Raw genomic sequence first — 21,459 nt, 5'->3', positions numbered from 1 at the left:
CAGCACAATGCTCATGTGTGGTCTGGCGACAACCCACACGGTGTGCACCTCCATGCGGCACAACATCACTTCGCAATAAATGTGTGAGCAGGTATGGTCAGTAACTGCGTAATCGGCCCATACCTGTTACCATCCCGCATGAACTCTGCTAAATATCGGATCTTTCTTGAACAAATTCTACCAGGGTTACTTGACGATATTCCAGCAAATGTGAGATGCAACATTTGGTTTCAACGTGACAGGGCACCTGCCCATTATGGAAGGTGTGTTCGTGACCATTTGAACAGGCATTGTGGGTTTCAATGAATTGGCCATGGTGGACCCATTGCCTGGCCCCCACGCTCACCTGATTCATCGAGACTTGATTTCTTTCTGTGGGGGGCCCTCAAATCTATTGTGTATGAATCGTCTGTGGAGATGGAAATGGATCTCGTGGCGAGACTCGTCTGCACTACTGCTACTGTCAAAGAAACTCCAGGTGTGTTCAACCGTGTCTGTCAATCCATGCTGCGTCGGCATCACGCATACATCGCATCTCGTGGTGGAACCTTCGAGCCTTCTGTTGTAACATCATGAAATGCATCCATCTCTTACTCCATTGTTAATGTTATGTCAAATAAATGTTTGCCACTAATTACTGTCTTGTGTCATTTCTCCTTCTTGTGCCTCTGCTACTACTTTCCCGTGACGTTTCCGGTTATGGATTCCTATGCAATTCACATTCCTTTAGATGTTACCTACATCCCCTAAATGCTTGTACCAATATTTTTGAGACACCTTGTATAGTTAAGGTGGAAGAAGTAAATTTAAAGGAAGAGTGTCTACATTTATTAAATTACACCAGATTTGACTAGGCCATGCAACATGACTGGTATTAATTTTCTTCCTTCAAGAAACTTAAGTGTTCTTAAAAAGATACCCAATTTTCATTCTTCCATTTTATGATTACCTCTTTTCAAACCGACTGCCAAGTCCGGTCTTCTGCAAAGCCGATGTTCCAAGGCTTTTATTAAATCATCGATGGTGGCATTATTTTTATTTTTTTCTTGCCACTTTAAAAGTATCTTTCTAGATTTCTGAATTATATCAGAATTTATATCTGCTCTTAATGAGTCTATTGTACCCTCGGTAATATCTAGCATTCGTGCCAAATGAACCCATCGGTATCCAATTTTCCTGCTGATGTATTCACAGGCTTTGTGAAGATCTGAAATTAAAGAACAAAATAATAAATTTTTTAATACTTGAATCTGCAAAATCATTCTTTTTATTTTGAAATTTTAAAAATTTGCAAAAACTAATCAGAGCATCCAGATTGAGATTACATTTAAAAAAACAACCTGAAAGGCCTGATGTAGGCAGGTGGTCAGTATGGTAGTCTAGTGGCATTTGAGTTGATTACAGTTCAAACCCCTGTAACTACTAAATATGGGTAATGACTGACTCTTGTTTAAAAAAATAAATGTATTAGTTGTACACTCCTTTGACCTATATGGTCATGCCAGATTATAAACATAACTTTCAAAATATAAAAAAAAAAATACTGTTACAGAAATTTACCATAAGAAAATTAAAAAAAATTATTTTATAAGAATCTTATCACTCACAACAACATAAAACATTATTTTCAAACTTCATTTGTATAAATTAAGACAAAAAAATAAATAAATGAAACTAATAATTTCACAAGCAGATTTACTCTTTTAATAAAAGATGCAACTAAAGCTAGTTACAGAGAGAGAGAGAGAGAGAGATTCAATAGTAATGTTGGAGCCAGCATATAACAAAATTCCTTTGAGACCAGTCTTTTAAAAATATGTGCAGAGAGGTCTTAAAAACAAAGCATTTTTTTTTAAATTTATTTAATTTAGAGGAAAGCTTGTACAATGCATGTGAAAAAGTTCGATAAGATGATTAAAGCTTTGACTATATAAAAAATTTACAATATTAATAAAAATAACAAATTGGCTATATCAAAGTTGAAGAAAAAGTTTGAAATTCAATTACAGTAAATGCAGGTTACTGTGATCATTCATTTAATGTTCTCACTTTTATGAAGTCCCAATCAGATATATATTAATACATAGAAAAAAATGACATTTAGAAAATAGGGTGGATTCCCTTGAAGGAATTAAAATCTCCAAAGTAGAATGTGCTGGTCCCGTGGGACCAGCACATTCTACTTTGGAGATTTTAATTCTTGTTGAGTAAACAGGAAATATATCGTGCAAAAAGGATAGGTGGAATAGGACCAGGTATGTGTGCCAAGGAAAAAAGTAGCTGATGTTATAGAGTAGATATCATCTTTTAAGTAAAACAAAAAGTGATATTGCTGTGCATGCTGGCACTAATGATATTAAGAGTAAATCTGAAGACTTACTTAAAAAAAACAGGGTAATGTTGGGAAAATAGTTCCAAGTTTATTAAATTTGATGGTGTCTGCAATTGTGCCCAGACATGATACAAGGGAGTATATAGCGAGAGCTTGTACAATTATACCAGTGTTAGGTATGTTGGAACACTAGTAGCTTTGGGAGGGGGATACACAAACTAATAGATTAACTAGAGCCACAGGCAGAGGTGAAAGTGATTCATGCACTGCTTCAACTGGGGGCCGCCTCCATAGCCAGGTGGGCAGGAGCAGCAGTGTGTAGCACACGCTTCTTGATTAGCCCAGGGTTTGAGCCCGTGACCACCGCATATCCCCGGGGGCAATATGGCCTTAGTTGCTAATGCTCGTAAAAACCAAAAAATAAACTTCAACTGGAATACGTAGCAGCCCAGAAATCAAGAGTTGATTTCAAGCCCTGTTGTGGGTCATCGTGGAACAAGTAAATACATGAGCTATGTAACTACGAGTAAGAAAAGGTGCACATATACTTTTATGTACACTAATGCTAGGAGCATAGTAAATAAACTTGATGAATTTGAAATATTAATTAAGTCATCAAATGCAGACATTGTAGGGATATGGGCAAAAAAAAATGGTGTCACTCAGACATAAGGGTTGCAGAATTTGAATGTGGGGATATACAATGTGTACAGCCAGGACAGGAAAAGTGTTATGCTCTTAGTTAAGAAGCATATTAAATTTAAGGCAGTACCATCTAATGGACATGGGTGGGCAGTGCCATGTTGAGTCAGTTTGGTGTGACATAAGCACTCGGAAAATGGAAATATGAATAGGAGTGTGTTTATAGGCCTAATGACTTGTGTTAAGTATAACAAGCAACTGTACAAAGAAATAGCATGATCCAGGAACTCAGAATGTCTTAAAATGGGAGACAAACTTTTCAGATATTGACTGGAACTTGTAGGTTGGTCAAGACTTTTGTGGATGTATTAAATGAATGTTTTCTACAGTACTATGTTAGAGAGGCAACAAGAGGAAGCAATACTCTTGATCTGATTATCAGTAGTATCTCTTCATGAATTAAGCATCTGCAAGTAAAAGACCCACTGGGTGGCAGTGATCACAGTGGATTAATGTGGATAAAGGGATGGTTGAGTGGGAAAAGACAGGGAGTGGTCATTAACAGACATTGCTCTTCATGGACTAATATTATTAGTGAAGTTCTCCAGGGTTCAATATTGGGCTCGTTGTTTTCTGTATTTATTAAATAATGATGAATATATAGCATGCTTCATGTTGAAGTTTACAAATGATAGAAAGGTTGGCACAGTGGTTAATGGCACTAATCAAGAAAATTACTGCAACAGGATTTAGAAAAATTAGGCAGATGGGCTGAGAAATGGCACTTGAAGTTTAACATTGGCAAATGTAAGGTACTTACAGTGCATAGAAGTAATCCCAGATTAATGTATAAACTGTGTGATATTACACTTGGCATAGTAGGAAAAAAAAAAAAAAAAAAAAACAACCCTGGGTGTGATTATGCAGTCAAATACGAAGTTTGCTTTGCAGTGCAGACAGGTGGCCAGGAGTGCTCATGGGGTTTTGTTACAGGAACTCTGCTAGTAGGGATAAGAAAATGATTATCCCCATGTACAAGGTAGTGGTTAGGCTACATCTTGAGTACTTCATACAGGTCTGAAGGCTTATTTTAGGAAAGATATAGATCTGCTGAAATGGGTGCAGAGAAGGGAACAAAAGGGTGGTCTTGCCAAAAAAGGCTTCAATTCTGCAGATTGCAATGTCTGGAGACTAAGCACCTATGAAAATCTGATGTTAGGTGTTCGAGGCCTTGAATGGATTGAGTAAGCTCAATGCTGATGGCATTCTTCCTGTAGCTCAAACTACACATATGGGGAGGCATAAATTTAAATTGGAGAAGGATTGTTGCTGGATAGATGTGCAGAAGTTTGCCTTCAACCAGCAGGTGGTTGATCATTGGAAAAGCTTCCATCTGTTGTTGTGAAAGTGGGTAGTTTGAATAAATTCAAAGAAGAATTATACAAATTATTTGAGGGGATGGGCAGGTGATGAGGAAAGTGGGAAGACTGTACCTTGGCTAAGCTTTATAAGCTTGCTTTCTTGTATCATTTGCCACTAATAATACTAATATGCTTACTGAAGACTGAATAAATAAAAGACAGCAGACTGGCTATGCTACACAAAGAATGGAATGTCTCAACTACTTTACTGGTGACTGCTAAATTGTCTAACATGGGCAGGGAAAATGATTGAAAATGGAAAGGCTTACAGCAGTAAAAGCTTTGCAGACAGGAAACAATTTATTGCAAACTAGCTGTTCAGAAATCCTTTTTTTTTTTTTCCTTTTTTTTTTTTTTTTTTTTTTTTTTTTTTTCTGTTAGTTATTGGTGTATCGGCTTCTGTGGCCATAATATACCTCCCAAAGTTTTTGCATTTACTCTGATCCAAGCCCGAGGTGAGATTCGAACCCGTGACCTTTGAGTTGCCAGGCAGGCAGGCACTTTACCCACCCGGCTAGCCCAGTCAGCTCAGAAATACTGCTCTTGCTGTAAGTTTCTGACTTTACATGACCACTCTACAGCAAAACCCGAAATTTTCTTTATTTATAAAGAGTAATTTTGCAAAATGAGAGAGATGGAGTGTACTTGAATACTTTGTGTCAAGTTTATTGTAGAAGGTTATATTTTGGTTGACACAGAAGTCAATTTACAATAACTTGCTCCCTTTCTGAAAAAAATGAATAAAACTTCTCATATTTGTCCTTTGATGATAATTTATTTGACTCAATAATTCACTTATTAACACTTAATCAAAGACAACACATAAATCACAATGAGTTAAAATGATTGAGCAATAAGATCTGTAACTAGTAAGTAATAATGGCTAGGTTGTCAATTAGTGCAATCACTTTTTTTTTTTTTTATCAAATGATGTGGATATATAATTGGAAATTACTTTACTCTTTAGCCTACAATTTACTGTAAAGCAATATTATTTGTTCCTATACACAAGTAATCATGATGATGTGACAATGGCAGTAATGTTCTGGTTATGCTCCAGCACAAGTACTTATTTTGGCAACAAACATTACCATTAACCATATTTAGTGGCCCAGTGCATGTATTAGAGCATTCTCGATTTGGTCACCCAGCATCAGCCTATAAACTGAGCATAGAGACTGCATGCAGCAGTCCAAGTAAACAGAACCATCAGAGCTACACGGGAGTAAGCAAACTGATTATGTCTGTTCAGTATTATGAGGCACTTCCGTAGCCAGGTGGGCTGGAGCAGCAGTGCATAGCACACGCTTCTTGATTAGACAGAGGTTCGAGCCCGTGGCCACCAAATACAGAGGATGTGGAAGGGTCAGGGAATGACCATGATGTGAAACGTGAGCATCTAAAATTTTGGAATACAAATACAAAAATACAGATAATTTTCTCAACATTTTTTGGAAATCTAATTTAAATAGAGGTTTGGGATGTTTATCGTAAACACCTAAACAACTAGGGCCACAACGTGTCAATATGCTCTGTGAGGAAATGGATTAAGGCCACATTATTTCTATTGAACAATAAAGTAAAATAAATAAATATGGCGGACAAATAAATAAATATGTTGATTATCCAAGGTCTCATGTATAGATAGAAGCCCAAGTCAGATAACAAAAAGAAATACTGGTATCCATTACAGGTGCTGCCTACTTTTTCTGCAATGTTCCTGACAAGACCCTTGAATTTCTCACAAACTGTATCCCCCACCTTTGCTTTCTGTCTACTAGCTTACTCTAGTCATAATTCAGTAATCTGTGTTTCCTGTATGGTTAATTTTAACATTCTTCTCAAAGTTTTTTTTAATTTGAATATGTGTGTGTCCATGTTCAAATGGAAAAGAGTTGTTCTCTCTATTAAGCAAAAACTTCAACTCTTCAATATATTTGATGCACTTTTCAAATATATTTTTCAAAAATTTTGAAAAAAATTAAAATCTATTTGAATAAGTTTAAAGTATCAACTTTAAAAGTCTCATGAGAAAACTTTTAAAAAGATGGCATGGAACATCAAGGGCACTCCACTCTCACTGACAAGAATTCCTGTGAAAAAGTGTTTTGAAATAAATTACATAAATTTCAAGGAATGGCAACCTTGAGATTTCTGTTAAGGCTATAACCAGACAAGCAAATAGCCTAAGAGTTTTTTATTTATTACCAATATTTAATTAAAACACAACTTGGAATGTTGCACCACATTGTGCTTGAGTCATTCAGATATCAGGATTGTGCTGTTTTTGATGGAACTAAAATAGATGGATAATAACACTGATACTGTTTCTGCTCAGAGAAATGAAAGATGGTGGATAATAGAGTACTTTCAATTTGTCACCTTCCCTTACCCTTGACAGAAATTGCAAAGCCTACTTTGTGCAGCTGAATGCTAATTCTATGTTTGGTGCCATTTTCAAGTGAATGTAATCAGAAAGGTATTGTTTATACTTTTTGTTAAACATGTACTAAACGCATGCAGTTATTACAATCTTTCATGGTCAATCAAAAACTATAAAATAATTCAAGAAGCAAAAACCTGAAATTGTGTTGCTGGTAGAAAAAAAGTTTTATTTTTCATGTCTTAAAAAATGGGGTATATAGCTTATTCAAGGGGACAGGATATTTGGGAAAATACAATCACATGTTCATATCAAATTTTATGTTGGATGTTCTCATGCTGTAATATATTTTATATATATGAATACAGTACATATTTAAATAAATTTGTTTTAATCCCATTTACAAGTTTTTCTTCAGTTTTGTGGATTATCTTAGCTAGTAACTTTGTAAATTACAACTCACTATACTTACCGTTATCATATTGCTGTTTTGGCTGGAATATCATAGAGTAATCAGTAGCATAGAAGAATAGTAGGATTTTAATTGTAATAAGTATTTTGAAAGTTTTAATCACGTTTTGGGCATATATATTTTGTACTTAGATAAGGATATAACTAATTTAGCATTGTGATCGTTACGGTATAGTGTAGCGGAATACCGATTACTGCATTAGCTTAGTATTGTATAGTCAAGGATAGTATAGTAAATTAATCAATTAAATTTATTAACCTTATTAATTTTCATTGTTAATTAAATCTCATTTAAACAGAAATCATGCCCCAGACTAGAGCAGCAAAGCAACATGTACAAAGTAGCAGGAGTGCTTTGGCTCGGAAGAGAACCGAAAGAGGGCGATTCCCCAACGCATCACAGCCTAAAGAAATGTGCAACTTGTGAAATGCTTGCAGGCCTTCCTGGAATGGGACATGATGTTTTCAAGGGGGATGTCTTTGTGTGTGCTTGATGTATGCAGTGTGAAGAAGTTTGGTGCCAACTCAGCATTGTTGTGGGCCTTTATGAGAGCTTGAAGGACAGGATAGATTCCATCGAAGGACTTAATTTGGGGGACCCATCAAGCTCTCCGCTGACTACATCAATGCCAATGCAGAGCTTGCACTTGATCAAGCAACACAGTGGCAACCTTCAGGGCAGAATGTGCCAATTCCACAGGAGCTGGTTGTTATTATTATTAGCCATATGGTACAAGGAATCCTGAGGCTTATGCTGCACCAGTCAAAAAAAAAAAAAAAAAAAAAAAAAAAAAAATTCCCGAGTTACCCCCGTGTGAGAGAGAAGTAGAAAGGCATCCCCAAGAAAGAGAAGAATGATGATATCCAGCTTAGGACCCTGGGTTTACCAAGCCCATACTCACCAGATGTGAGCCCCCGGGGTTAATTGTCAGTGACTCTATTGTCTGGGAGATAGGAAATATATTGTGCAAAAAAGATAGGCAGACTAGGACAAGAGTATGTCTACCAGGGGAAAAAGTTGATGTTGTAGAGCAGATATCATCTTTTAGGGGCACAAAGGGTGATATTGTTGTACACACTGGCACTAATGACATTAAGAGTAGGAGTTCTACGCACTTCATTGACAACAGGTCAATGTTGAAAAAAAGTTGCAAGTTAGGGTTAAATTTGAAACTGTCTGCATTTCTGCCAGATATGATAGGAGGGAGTATATGATGAGAGCTTTGTCAATCAATTCGGCCCTGGAGAGATTGTGCAAGGCTCGTCGTGTAGAATTTTTCTCAGCATGGTCTGTGCTTGTTAATAGGAGAGATTGTTTCTGCAGAGATGGGATACACTTAAATAGAAAGGGTGCAAGAATATTTGCTGATGCTATTCAGGCAGTGTTAGGTGGGTTGGAAAACTGCTAGCTTAGGGGGGGGATTCGCAGACTAATAGATTAACGGTAACCACAGGCAGAGGTTAAATTGAATCTTGCACTGCTTCTATTGGAATGAGCAGTAGCCTGGAAAGCGAGGTACTGGGGATTTCAAGGGCTGCTGGGAGTCCTCATGGAACAAGCAAATATATGGGTTGTGTTGGGGTAACTAAGAGTAAGACTAGGTGTATGTATACTTGCATGTACACCAATTGCTAGGAGTATAGTAAATAAATTTGATGAATTTGAAGTGCTGGTCAAGACATCAAAAGCAGACATTGTTGGTATATCAGAGACATGGTGCCACATGGATATAAGCAGTGCAGAATTGGAATTTAGGGAGTACAATGTGTACAGAAGGTAGGAGGGGTTTTGCTGTTAGTTAAGAAACAAAATCTAAGGAAGTGCATCCAATTTACATTGGACAATGCAATGCTGAGTCAGTGTGGTGTGACATAAGCACTGGGAAAGGGAAAATGAGCACAGGTGTGTGTTATAGGCCAAATGAATCTGATGAGTATAATGAGCAATTGTGCAGAGAAATAGAGTGGGCAAGTAAATCAGAATGTCTTATAATGGGGGATTTTAACTTTAAAGATATTGACTGGAACTTGTGGGTTGGTCACTTGCACACTTGAGAGAGGGCGCTGACTCTCTTTAGAAAATACAGCTGTGAGTTACAGGCTCCGAAAAAAACGATAAGTTTTTGCTTTTTATTTACATAATTGTTATTTTATATTGTACTTAATACGTTGTCTTATAGTTCTAATTACGCTGGTTATCTTTAGTTTAATTTGTATAAACAGTTTTTGTAGATATATGTAATACTTTATAAAACCGTTATTTCATTCGAATATTGCAGGCATTGTTTTGTATATAGTGATCGGGAATTCAAATTTTTAATTGAGGTAGCTCTAACGTATAATTATAGAAACAGTAATACGCTTCACTGTTTCTATTAGATAGCGCACTATTGACATTTAATTTAATTTAATTTATTGATCTTATTAATTTAAAATATCATGCCCCAAACTAGAGCAGCAAAGCAACGGGCACAAAGTGGCAGGAGTGCTGTGACTCGGGGGAGAACTGAGGGGGGCGATTCTCCAACGCATCACAGCCTAAAAAAATGTGCAACTTGTGAAATGTTTGCCGAACAATCTGGAACGGAACATGATATTGCCATGGGGGATGTCTTTGTGTGTGTGCGCGATGTAAGGAGTGTAAGGAAATCAGGCGACAACTCAGCGTTGTTATGGGCCTATATGAGAGTTTGAAGGACAGGGTGGATGCCCTCGAAAGATCTAAATTGAGGGGCCCATCAGGCTCTCAGCTGCCCACATCAACGCCAGAGCTTGCACTTGGTCATCACGCTGGTCCCAAAGGAACTAGTAGTTGTTGGTGACTATTGTCAGGGAAACGGGAAACATCCTTTGTAGAAAGGATAGGTGGAACAGGACCAGGGTATGTCTGCCAGGGGCAAAGGTTGATGACGTTGTAGAGCAGATATCATCTTTTAAGGGCACAAAAGGTGATATAGTTGTACACGTTGGCACTAATGATATTAAGAGTAGGAGACCGGCAGAATTACTTAACAAGTACAGGTCACTGATGAAAAAAAGCCGTGAATTAGGGTTAAATTTGAAAGTGTCTGCAATTCTGCCCAGACATGATAGGAGGGAGTATATGATGAGAGCCTTGTTGATCAATTCGGCCCTGGAAAGATTGTGCAAGGCTCAAGGGGTAGAATTTTTTTCGGCCTGGACTGTACTTGTTAACAGCAGAGATTGCTTCTACAGGGATGGGATACACTTAAATAGAAAGGGTGCAAATATATTTGCTGATGCTATCGAGGCAGTGTTAGGTGGGTCGGAAAACTGGTAGCTTGGGGGATACAAGGATTAATAGTTTAACAGTAGCCGTAGGCAGAGGTGAAGGTGATTCTTGCACAACTTCTATTAGAATAAGTAGCGACCTGGAGCGAGGGGTGTTGGGGGTTTCAGGGACGGATGTCAGTCATCGTGAAACAGGTGGGTATATGGGATGTGTTAGAGTGGCTGGGAATAGGAATAGGTGCATGTATACTTGCATGTATACCAATACTAGAAGTATAGTAAATAAATTTGATGAATTTGAAGTGTTGGTCAAGACATCAAAGGCGGATATTGTTGGGATATCAGAAACGTGGTGTCACACAGATATAAGGAATGCCGAACTGGAATTTGGGGAGTACAATGTGTACAGAAAGGATAGACAGGATAGGAAGGGAGGAGGTGTTATGCTGTTAATAAAGAAAAACATAAAATCAAAAGAAGTGCATCCAGTTGATATAGATGAACAGTGCACTGTTGAGTCAGTTTGGTGTGACATAAGCACTGTGAAAGCAAAAATTAGAGTAAGAGTGTGTTATATGCCTAATGACTCGATTGAGTACAATGAACAATTGTACAGAGAAATAGAGTGGGCTAGTAAATCGGAATGTCTTATAATTGGGGATTTTAACTTCCCAGATATTGACTGGAACTTGTGGGTTGAGCACTCACACACTAGTCAGACTTTTGTGGATTTATTGGATGATTGTTTTTTGCAGCAGCATGTTCGAGAGGCAACCAGAGAAAGTAATACTCTTGATCTGGTTATCAGCAGTGCTCATTCATGTATTAGGAATTTGCAGATAAAAGAACCACTAGGTGGCATTGAACACAGTGTACTGACGTGGGATTTACTTACCATCAGGGGTAAAGGAAAGGGTTTTTGCTTCCGTAAAGGCGAGTACAGTAGTCTCCGACAGTTTTTAAATTCTGTACAGTGGGATCAACTGACGATGTTACCAACAGTAAATTCTAAGTGGGAAGCATTCAAGGAATTAATCGTGGAAGCTACTAAAAGTTTCATGCCTATTAAGAAATATTGTTCAAGGTTTAGGCCTAAATGGTTGTCAAATGAACTAATGAGACTCATAACAGAGAAGAAAAATGCATGGGATGCATATAAATTATCAAGTGACTCAGAAGCCTATGGCAGATATAAGCTAGTCTGTAATCTTGTCACAAAGGAGGTTCGGCAGGCAAAGGCAGATTATGAGAAATCCTTGGCAAAAGATGCTAAGAAAAACAGCAAGGATTTCTTTACTTATATAAACTCTAAAAGGAAGGGGATGAATCTGATTGGTCCACTTGACATCGATGGTTCGACTGTTGATGATCCTGCTCAGATAGCAAACAAACTGAATGAGTATTTTGCATCTACATTCACACGTGAGGAATTATTAAGGTTTGAAAATGGCAGAAGATTATCAAATTGTAGCAGGGTGCTTAATGATTTTGTAATAACTGAGAGCAAAGTGGAAGAGAAATTGCTGAAGTTAAATGTAAGAAAAGCACCTGGGGTGGATGGGATCTATCCAGTTATATTAAAGGAGGCGGCAAAGCAACTAAGCAAACCCTTAGCCATAATTATGAGAGCATCCTTGGACTCAGGGGAGGTTCCCACGGACTGGAGATGTGCAAATGTATCCCCAATTCACAAAGGGGGATCGAAGGGTGACACGAGTAATTACAGACCAGTTAGTTTAACTTCTGTTCCGAGTAAAATAATGGAGTCGCTGGTTAAAGATGCATTGCAGGACCATCTAGACAAGACTGCAGCAATAATTCAGACACAGCATGGGTTTGTTAAGGGAAAGTCTTGTCTGACAAATTTGATAGGATATTATGATGTGGTTACAAAGGAACTGGATGCAAAAAATAATTTTGATATCATATATTTGGATTTCAGGAAAGCTTTTGACACTGTTGCGCATGGAAGACTATTGTACAAATTGGAGCAGAATGGTATTAAGGGTAAGTTCCTACAATGGATAAAAGGATGGTTAAGTGCGAGAAGACAGAGGGTGGTAATCAATGGGTGCTGGTCTTCGTGGACTAATGTTATTAGTGGAGTCCCACAGGGTTCGGTGTTAGGTCCACTGTTGTTTTGTATATTTATCAATGATATTGATGAAGTTATATCAGGCTTAATGTCGAAGTTTGCAGATGATACAAAGGTTGGCAGGGTTGTTAATGACAGTAATGGCAGTGTGCTACTGCAACAGGATCTAGATAATTTGGGCAGATGGGCTAAGAAGTGGCAACTGAAGTTTAACCTTGACAAATGCAAAGTACTGCATATGGGTAGAAGTAACCCCAGAGAAACGTACCAACTGTGTGGTACTACACTTAAGGTGGTAGAAAATGAAAAAGACCTGGGAGTAATTGTGCAGTCAGATATGAAGTTCTCTGAGCAATGCAGACAGGCTGCCAGGGCAGGTCATGGAGTTTTGTCAATGATATATAGGAATTCTGCTAGCAGGGAAAAGGAGGTGATTATCCCTCTGTATAAGGCAATGGTCAGGCTACGTCTCTGCGTACAGGTCTGGAGGCCTCATTTTAGGAAGGATGTAGATTTACTTGAGCATGTACAGAGAAGGGCAACAAGATTGGTGAGGGGAATGAAGGGATCCTCTTACCAAGAGAGGCTTAAGTTCTGCAAATTGCAGTGGCTGGAGACTAGGCACCTGCGCGGTGATCTGATTGAGGTATATAAGGCCTTGAATGGGTTGAGCACGCTGAATTCTGATGGGATCCTTCCACTTGTTCAGATTACGAACCTAAGGGGGCATAAATTCAAATTAAGAAAAGACAGATGTAGAATAGATGTGCGGAAATTTGCCTTTAGCCAGCGGGTGGTTAATTGCTGGAACAAACTTCCATCTGTCGTTGTGGAAGTTGATAGGTTGAATAAATTTAAGGAGGAACTGGACAGGCATTTGGAGGGAATGGTGTGTTTTTTTTTTTTTTTGGCTGATGCTGCATAAGCTCATACATTTGCTTTCTTGCATCACATGCCACTACTACTACTACTACACTAGCAGAACTGTTTTTAATAGCAACATGATCGAAAGGCAACCAGAGAGAGTAATACTCTTGATCTGATTATCAGCAGTGATTCTTCATGCATTAAGAATCTGCAAATAAAGGGATCACTGTACTGATGTGAGACTTACTTAAAGACACAACTACCATCAGAGGTAAGGGAAAGGATTTTTGCTTTCGTAAAGGTGACTACAGTTGTCTCAGAGTTTCGAAATTCTATACAGTGGAATTAACTGATGATGTTACCAATAGTGAATTTTAAATGTAAAGCCTTCAGGGATTAATCTTGGAGGGTACTAGGCTTGGGGTCACCAGCAATTTACCGCCACGTCAGTTTATCGCATTTTACCATCCAGAAGCAATGAGATGTGTTTGGTCAAATCATAAAAAGTTATTTTTTATTTAAGTTTCTGCCTTAAGCTATGATTTAGCATATTTTTGGAATTCTATGAACTGTGAGGGAATAGTACAGAAATAAAAAAAAAAACAAAAAAAAAAAAAAAACACACATGTATGGAAAAATGTAATTACTAAACTAATTATATCATTAGGTATTTCATAGTACACTGCAAAAATTCAAAATGAATGTTTATGCAATCATCAGAATCATTCACGTTGGGATAATTAATTACTAAGAAACTGTAATATTTACAACACACTATGAAAATTATTAATAAGAAATATTATGCGCTATACCTCTTAGATAATCGCCAATATCACGCCGTTCATCACAATTGCGGTACTTTTTTTGCTGCCCGGATCACTTACACTTAAATATTGTTCAATGCGCATTTTGTTAATACTTATTCATTCTTGGTAATCCTTCGAGATCAAGCTGGCATACGTTCCACATTTCATGGGAATACTTTGGTGGTCGACGAAGATGTCGTCTGGTTGGGCGTCCAATCCATGTATCCTCAAAATAATCAACAACTTCTTGCGATTCTGGAGGAAAAACACCATTTTCACTCAAATGTTCAAAAACGACCGTCACAATTGGAGTGGGCACAAATGCAATTGCTGCCAAAATTTGCATATTTAAAGCAAAATTAGTATCAGTTTCATAACGTTGTTTCAATCTATTATTCTGAATGGAACGAAATATGCATTGTGAAAAATGGAAAAAAAACAACCCCATTGCGAAGCTTCAGGAAAAACTCTTCTGCAAGCATTCATCATCGCCGTCTCAAAATCTGTAGTTACTGATTGCAGGGATATAGCTTGTTCCAATACTTTCAGCTGCTGTAGTAGAGATACATACATTTCCTCAGACTTGTTAGGCAATAATGCATAAACTAATGGAAGAGATATTTTGTTCTTTAATCCATGTATCGTATACAGCTGATAAAAAAGTAAGGGAACAGTTTTGAAAGTCCCATCGACATACCAGTGTTTACTTCGTGCTAACAACTGCAAATTTCTTTTCGTACTGAAAATTAACATATGATTGTCCTCGGGTCCAGAATCAAATTGTAGAAACAATTCTCCATTGCATGATGTTTTATATTCTTCTGTAAAAACGATGTCTCTACAATACATTGGAAGAACTGGGCCATCAAAATTTCGATTTCTTATATTTCGGATCGTTCATTTCATTGTATCTACACTTCGAAGCTTAGGGGCTGTTGCTTGGCTACAGATACTCGAAACATTTGAAATAATACAATGAGGCATATTATTTGTTGTTTCTGCATAAGTTTGAATGGTATCAAGAAGTTGCGCTGCCTCATCTTCTGCTGCGTCTCCACAATAAAAGTTCTCATTCCATGTTTTAACGATGGTGTTATCTACCGTAGTAACTCAGCGGCACATTTCGTTTTTTGGTAATTTTTACACTTCCAATGAATTTTTGTTTCATTTTGCCTGTCTTTATAAAACAAATGTCCACTAAAGCACAATTTCGGTTTTCCTTTTTCTGATTTCAAAAATTCCACTGACATTTATATTTATATAAAAATAAATTTATATAAATTACATGTATTGCCTGGCAATATTTGTAGGCTATAAATTGTTTATGCGATAAACTGATGCGGCAGTAAACTGCTAGCGATAAACTTTCCTAGACTTAGTCTAGGAAAGTTTATTGCCGAAAGTTTAAGAAAATTTAAGTTTATAAACAATTATAGCCTACAAATGATCGCTAGCATATTTTATCGCCAGGCAATACATATAATTTATATAAATTTATTGGTCATTTTAAATTGAAAATAAGGCTTTTCTATAGGTGTTATTTAAGAATTAAGTGCAGTTGAAAATGGAAGTTATATGCTAGGTATACATTTCATAGAAATACATACCATTGCAGGGGCTTTAATTTAATTACCTGTTGTTTTCCAAAATTGGAATTAGGTAGGTACCTACTTAATTCCTTTAACTTAAGTAGCATGTTTTAGGGGATTGGGGGTAGGGCAAGCCAATTAGGAAGGTACCTATATATTTATAATCTCTTACAATCGCAACATTTTCTTATTTTGAGTTTATTTTTCGTCCTTTTGAGTTTGTGAGCGCATCATGTCGGTGGAACTTTTGAAATCAGAAAAAGGAAAACCGAAATTGTGCTTTAGTGGACATTTGTTTTATAAAGACAGGCAAAATGAAACAAAAATTCATTGGAAGTGTCAAAATTACCAACAAACCAAATGTGCCGCTGAGTTACTACGGTAGATAACACCATCGTTAAAACATGGAATGAGAACTTTTATTGTGGAGACGCAGCAGAAGATGAGGCAGCACAACTTCTTGATACCATTCAAACTTATGCAGAAACAACAAATAATACGCCTCATAGTATTATTTCAAATGTTTCGAGAATCTGTAGCCAAGCAGCAGCCCCTAAGCTTCCAAGTGTACAATGAAATGATACAATGAAACAAGCGATCTGAAATATAAGAAATCAAAATTTTGATGGCCCAGTTCTTCCAATGCGTTGAGACAGTTTTTACAGAAGAATATAAAACATCATGCAATGGAGAATTGTTTCTACAATTTGATTCTGGACCCGAGGACAATCGTATGTTAATTTTCAGTACGAAAAGAAATTTGCAGTTGTTAGCGCGAAGTGAACACTGGTATGCCGATGGGACTTTCAAAACTGTTCCCTTACTTTTTTATCAGCTGTATACGATACATGGATTCAAGGACAAAATATCGCTTCCATTAGTTTATGCATTATTGCCTAAGATGTCTGAGGAAACGGATGTATCTGTACTACAGCAGCTGAAAGTATTGGAACCGTCTATGTCCCCGCGATCAATAACTATAGATTGAAACTGCGATGATGAATGCTTGCAGAAGAGATTTTCCCGACGCTTCGCAAAGGGGTTGTTTTTTCCACTTTTCACAATGTATTTTTCGTTCCATTCAGAATAATGGATTGAAACAACGTTATGGAACCGATGCTAATTTTGCTTTAAATATGTGAATTTTGGCAGCAATTGCATTTGTGCCCACTCCAATTGTGACAGTCGTTTTTGAACATTTGTGTGAAAATGGTGTTTTTCCTCCAGAATCGCAAGAAGTTGTTGATTATTTTGAGGATACATGGATTGGACATCCAACCAGACGACATCTTCATCAACCACCAAAGTATTCCCATGAAATGTATCCCAGCTTGTTCTTGAAGGATTACCAAGAACGAATAATTCTTTTGAAGGGTGGCATAGAGGATTTGAGGAACAAGTCGCCGCTTATCATCCCGATATTTGGAAATTTATCAATTGCATTTAAAAAAGAACAAAGTATTAACGAAATGGGCATTGAACAATATTTAAGTGGAGGTGATCCGGGCAACAAAAAAAAAGAAGTATTGCGATTGTGATGAACGAATTAAAAGGCTTGTTAGTGCATACGATGAACGGGGTGATATTGTTGATTATCTAAGAGGTATCGTGCATAATATTTCTTATTAATAATATACATACTGTGTTGTAAATATTAGTTTCTTAGTAATTAATTATCCCAATGTGAATGATTCTGAAGATTGCATAAACATCATTTTGAATTTTTGCAGTGTACTATGACATACCTAATGTTATAATTAGTTTAGTTTAAAATTAACCAATTGTTATATTGTTCAAATAATGGATTTTTTACTAGTTTTGTGATACATGTAACTATTAAAATACATAATCTACCTATTAAATTACATGTTTCCATACATGTGTTTTTTTTTTATTTTTTTATTTCCGTACTATTCCCTCACAGTTCATAGAATTCCAAAAATATGCTAATCATAGCTTAAGGCAGAAACTTAAATAAAAAATAACTTTATGATTTGACCAAACACATCTCATTGCTTCTGGACGGTAAAATGCAATAAACTGACGCAGTGGTAAATTGCTGGCAATAAACTTTCCTTGACTCACTAGTCTTTTCATACCAACTACGAAATACTGTTCAAGGTTTAGGCCTAAATGGATGCCGGATGGATTAATGAGGCTTGTGGCAGAGAAGAAAAATGCATGTGATTCATATAAATTATCAGGCAACATAGAAACCTATGGCAGATATAAGTTAGTCTGTAATCAAATCACAAAGGAGGTTATTATTATTATTAGCCATATGGTGCAAGGAAGCCTGAGGGAGAGAGAGAGAGAGAAGGGAATCACCAAGAAAAAGAAGAATGAAGATAGCCAAGCTCAGGACCCTGGGTGTGCCAAGCCTATACTCAGCAGATTTGAGCCCCTGGGGTTAAATTATGAGGAATCTTTGGCAAAGGATACAAAGAAAAAAAAACAGAGTTCTATACTTATGTAAACTGTAGAAGGAAAGGGATGAATCAGATTGGTCCACTTAACATAGATTGTTTGACTATTGATGATCACGCTCGGGTAGCTGATAAATTGAATGAGTATTTATTCAAGGAATAACTCCTCCTTGAGGAGTTATTCAAGAAGGGGAATGCCAGAAGTTAAACATAAGGAAGGCACCTGGGGTGGATGGGATCTATCCATTTATATTGAAGGAAGCAGCAAAGGAAGTAAGCAAAACCTTAGCCATAATTATGAAAGCATCCTTGGACTCTGAGGAGGTACCCATGGACTGGAGATGTGCAAACGTGTCCTCGATTCACAAAGGGGGGGGGGGTCAAAGGTGACACGGGCAATTACAGACCTGTTAGTCTAACTTCTGTTCCAGAGAAAATAATGGAGTCATTGGTTAGGGAAGTGATGCAGGATCATCTAGACAAGACTGCAATTATAGTTTAGACAAAGCATGGGTTTGTTAAGGGGAAGTCTTTTCTGACAAATTTGATGGATGCTATTATGTGGTCACAAAGGAACTGGATGCAAAGAATATAATATAATAACACAAAGAATATCATATACGTGGATTTCAGGAAAGCTTTTGATATTGTGCACATGGAAGACATGCTGTACAAATTGGAGCAGTATGCCATTAAGGGCAAGTTGCCACAATGCATAAAAGGATGGTTGACTGGGAGAAGAGAGTGGTTATCAATGGACACTGCTCTTCACGGACTAATGTTGTTAGTCCATGAAGGGCTAATAACATTAGTCCACGAATGGGCCCAACCCTGAATCCCCAGGGTTCGGTGTTGGGCCCATTGATGTTTTTAGTATTCATCAATGATCTTGATGAAGGTATATCAAGGTTAATGTCTAAGTTTGCAGACAATGCAAAGGCTGGCAGGGCTGTTAATGACAGTACGCTACTGCAATAGGATCTGGAAAAGTTGAGCAGATTGGCTGAGAGGTGGTAACTGAAGTTTAACATTGACAAATGTAAAATACTGCATATGGGTCGCAGTAACCCCAGAGTAATGTATCAACTGGGTGGTACTACATACAGGGTAGTGGAGAATGAAAAGGACCTGGGGATATTTGTGCAGTCAGATATGACGTTTTCTGAGCAGTGCAAAGAGGCTGTCGGCATAGCTCATGGTGTCTTGTAAAATATATTCAAGAATTTTGCTGGCAGGGATAAGGGTACGATTGTCCCTTTTGTATAAGTCAATTGTCAGGCCACAACCAGAATACTGTATGGAGGCCTCATTTTAGGAAAGATGTAGAGCTGCTGGAATAAGTAGAGAAGTGTAATGAGATTGGTGAGTGAATCAAAGGGTTGGTGTTACCAAGAAAGGCTTAAGTTCTGCAAATTGCAGCTTCTGGAGACTAGGCACCTGTGAGGTGATCTAAATTAGACAGGTGTATAAGGCCTTGAATGGATTGAGCAAGCTAAATGCTAATGGGATTCTTACTCAGATTACTCACTTGAGGCGGCATAAGTTCAAATTGAGGAAAGACAATTGTAGAATAGTTGTTCGGAAATTTGCCTTTAGGCAGCGAGTGGTTGATAGTTAGCACAAACTTTCATCTGTTGTAGTGGAGTTCAACAACTTAAATAAGTTCAAGGCAAAACTAAACAAACATTTGGAGTGAATGGATGGGTGAAATGGGATGGGTTTTTTTTTTTTTTTTGGATTGATGCTATATAAGCTTGCTTTCTTGTATCATATGCCTCTATTAATGCTAATTTCCATCCATCCTTATATTTCTCGAAAAAGGCAAGAGGTTTTTAAAAAGTGGAGTCTGTTGCGTGGGGTCAATTATACCCTGACAATATTTCAGCAATTCATGCTTTATACTCCATAAACTTAGCTGAAACTCCTAATAGCTGTTTTTGAAAATGTTTTCTTTGAATTTCCTGCTGAAAATTCCAGAAATCTGTTACTTATCTCACAATTAGGAAAAATTCATGATTAAGTTAAAACTAATTATACGCATGTGCTGATTCACATACGTCATATAGTTATTGATAAGTTTCCTTTACTCCTGTGTGCTTTCCTCCAATCGGTAATGCTCCCTGGCTTCATGACATTGATGATGTTCTTGTGATTAGATGCCAACCTGTCAGTAACAGGAGTGAGCACTCCTGTTTCTGACCAACTGGTATCTAATCCCAGTGTTTGTTGAAGACAGCAGTTTTTAAATTTTAATTTGCTCACTGACAGGTCTAAATGGTGTTCTAATCTTCAAAAATAGATGTCTTTAATATAGGACATAGATTTTCACACTGTGTTCAGAAACAACTGAAAATAAGTGGCATCAAAACAATCAACAATTGTGAATTATTTTTTGCTGATTTTTTAAAATATTGCACAAAGTTAAAAAAAACTAGAAATTCAATTCACCGACAACATTCATATTGAAATACAACCATAAGACTTTACTAGTACAGTATGCTTTCAAACATCAACTTATCCAGGATTTTTCTGTTTGTGAATTTCTGTTTGGATTGTACTAGCCATCAAACTGACTTTGCTTCTTTTCAGACATTCTCAGTCAAAGTTTTGTTAATGGCAATTGGTACTGCTATTCAGACTTCACTGTCAAGAAAATTTCCAAAGCTTCAACAGAAAGGGAAGATCTGAATTCGGCTTTTGTTTTTTTTTTTCACCTGGCTGAAAGTATTGTTATACAGAATTACTGAAATGCCAAGAATAAGTTCAGCTAATTTTTTATTAAATTTCATGCTTCCTTGTGTGCTTGTAAGCTCCCTGACCGAGGATCACAATACCTCAATTCTATCTATCTCTCTCTCTCTCTTTTTTTTTTTTTTTTAATAGTGTCCAGTCAGCTATCACTGAAATTGTCAGAACAATTTTCAGTCTTTCTTTTACCTCCAGTGATATTTTTAACATCCATACATTCATCTATTTGCAATGCAAGTGTTTTCTATATTCTTCAGTATGGGCAAATACCTGTTGTTCAACATCAAATTATATTTTTCAGCTTTGTTCCCCATAAGGTTATCATTTAGTGCTTAAGAGATTGCTACCTGAAAGATTTTTATAAATTTTCAAGGGACACTAAGGCCATGTTCATTCAACACTAAAATGCTGTAACACAGCAGACAGA

At 37.1% G+C, this 21,459-nt stretch overlaps 1 protein-coding gene across 1 annotated transcript in view; it reads right to left on the bottom strand.

Annotated features, from left to right (window-relative positions):
- Positions 1 to 849: 849 nt before the first annotated feature.
- Positions 850 to 21,459, bottom strand: part of LOC150081606 (FAS-associated death domain protein-like) — a 33,343-nt gene continuing 12,733 nt past the window's right edge. Inside the window, exon 3 of the mRNA XM_090379466.1 lies at positions 850 to 1,207. Within this exon, the coding sequence (XP_090235592.1) occupies positions 927 to 1,207 (281 nt within the window). The 3' untranslated portion in view covers positions 850 to 926. The remainder of the gene's footprint in view (positions 1,208 to 21,459) is intronic.

This window comes from Mastigoproctus giganteus, chromosome 8 (assembly GCF_048544385.1).
Source record: "Mastigoproctus giganteus isolate SK-2022 chromosome 8, ASM4854438v1, whole genome shotgun sequence".
Taxonomy (NCBI): Eukaryota; Metazoa; Arthropoda; class Arachnida; order Uropygi; family Thelyphonidae; genus Mastigoproctus; species Mastigoproctus giganteus.
This window is presented reverse-complemented; position numbering and strand designations above follow the sequence as displayed.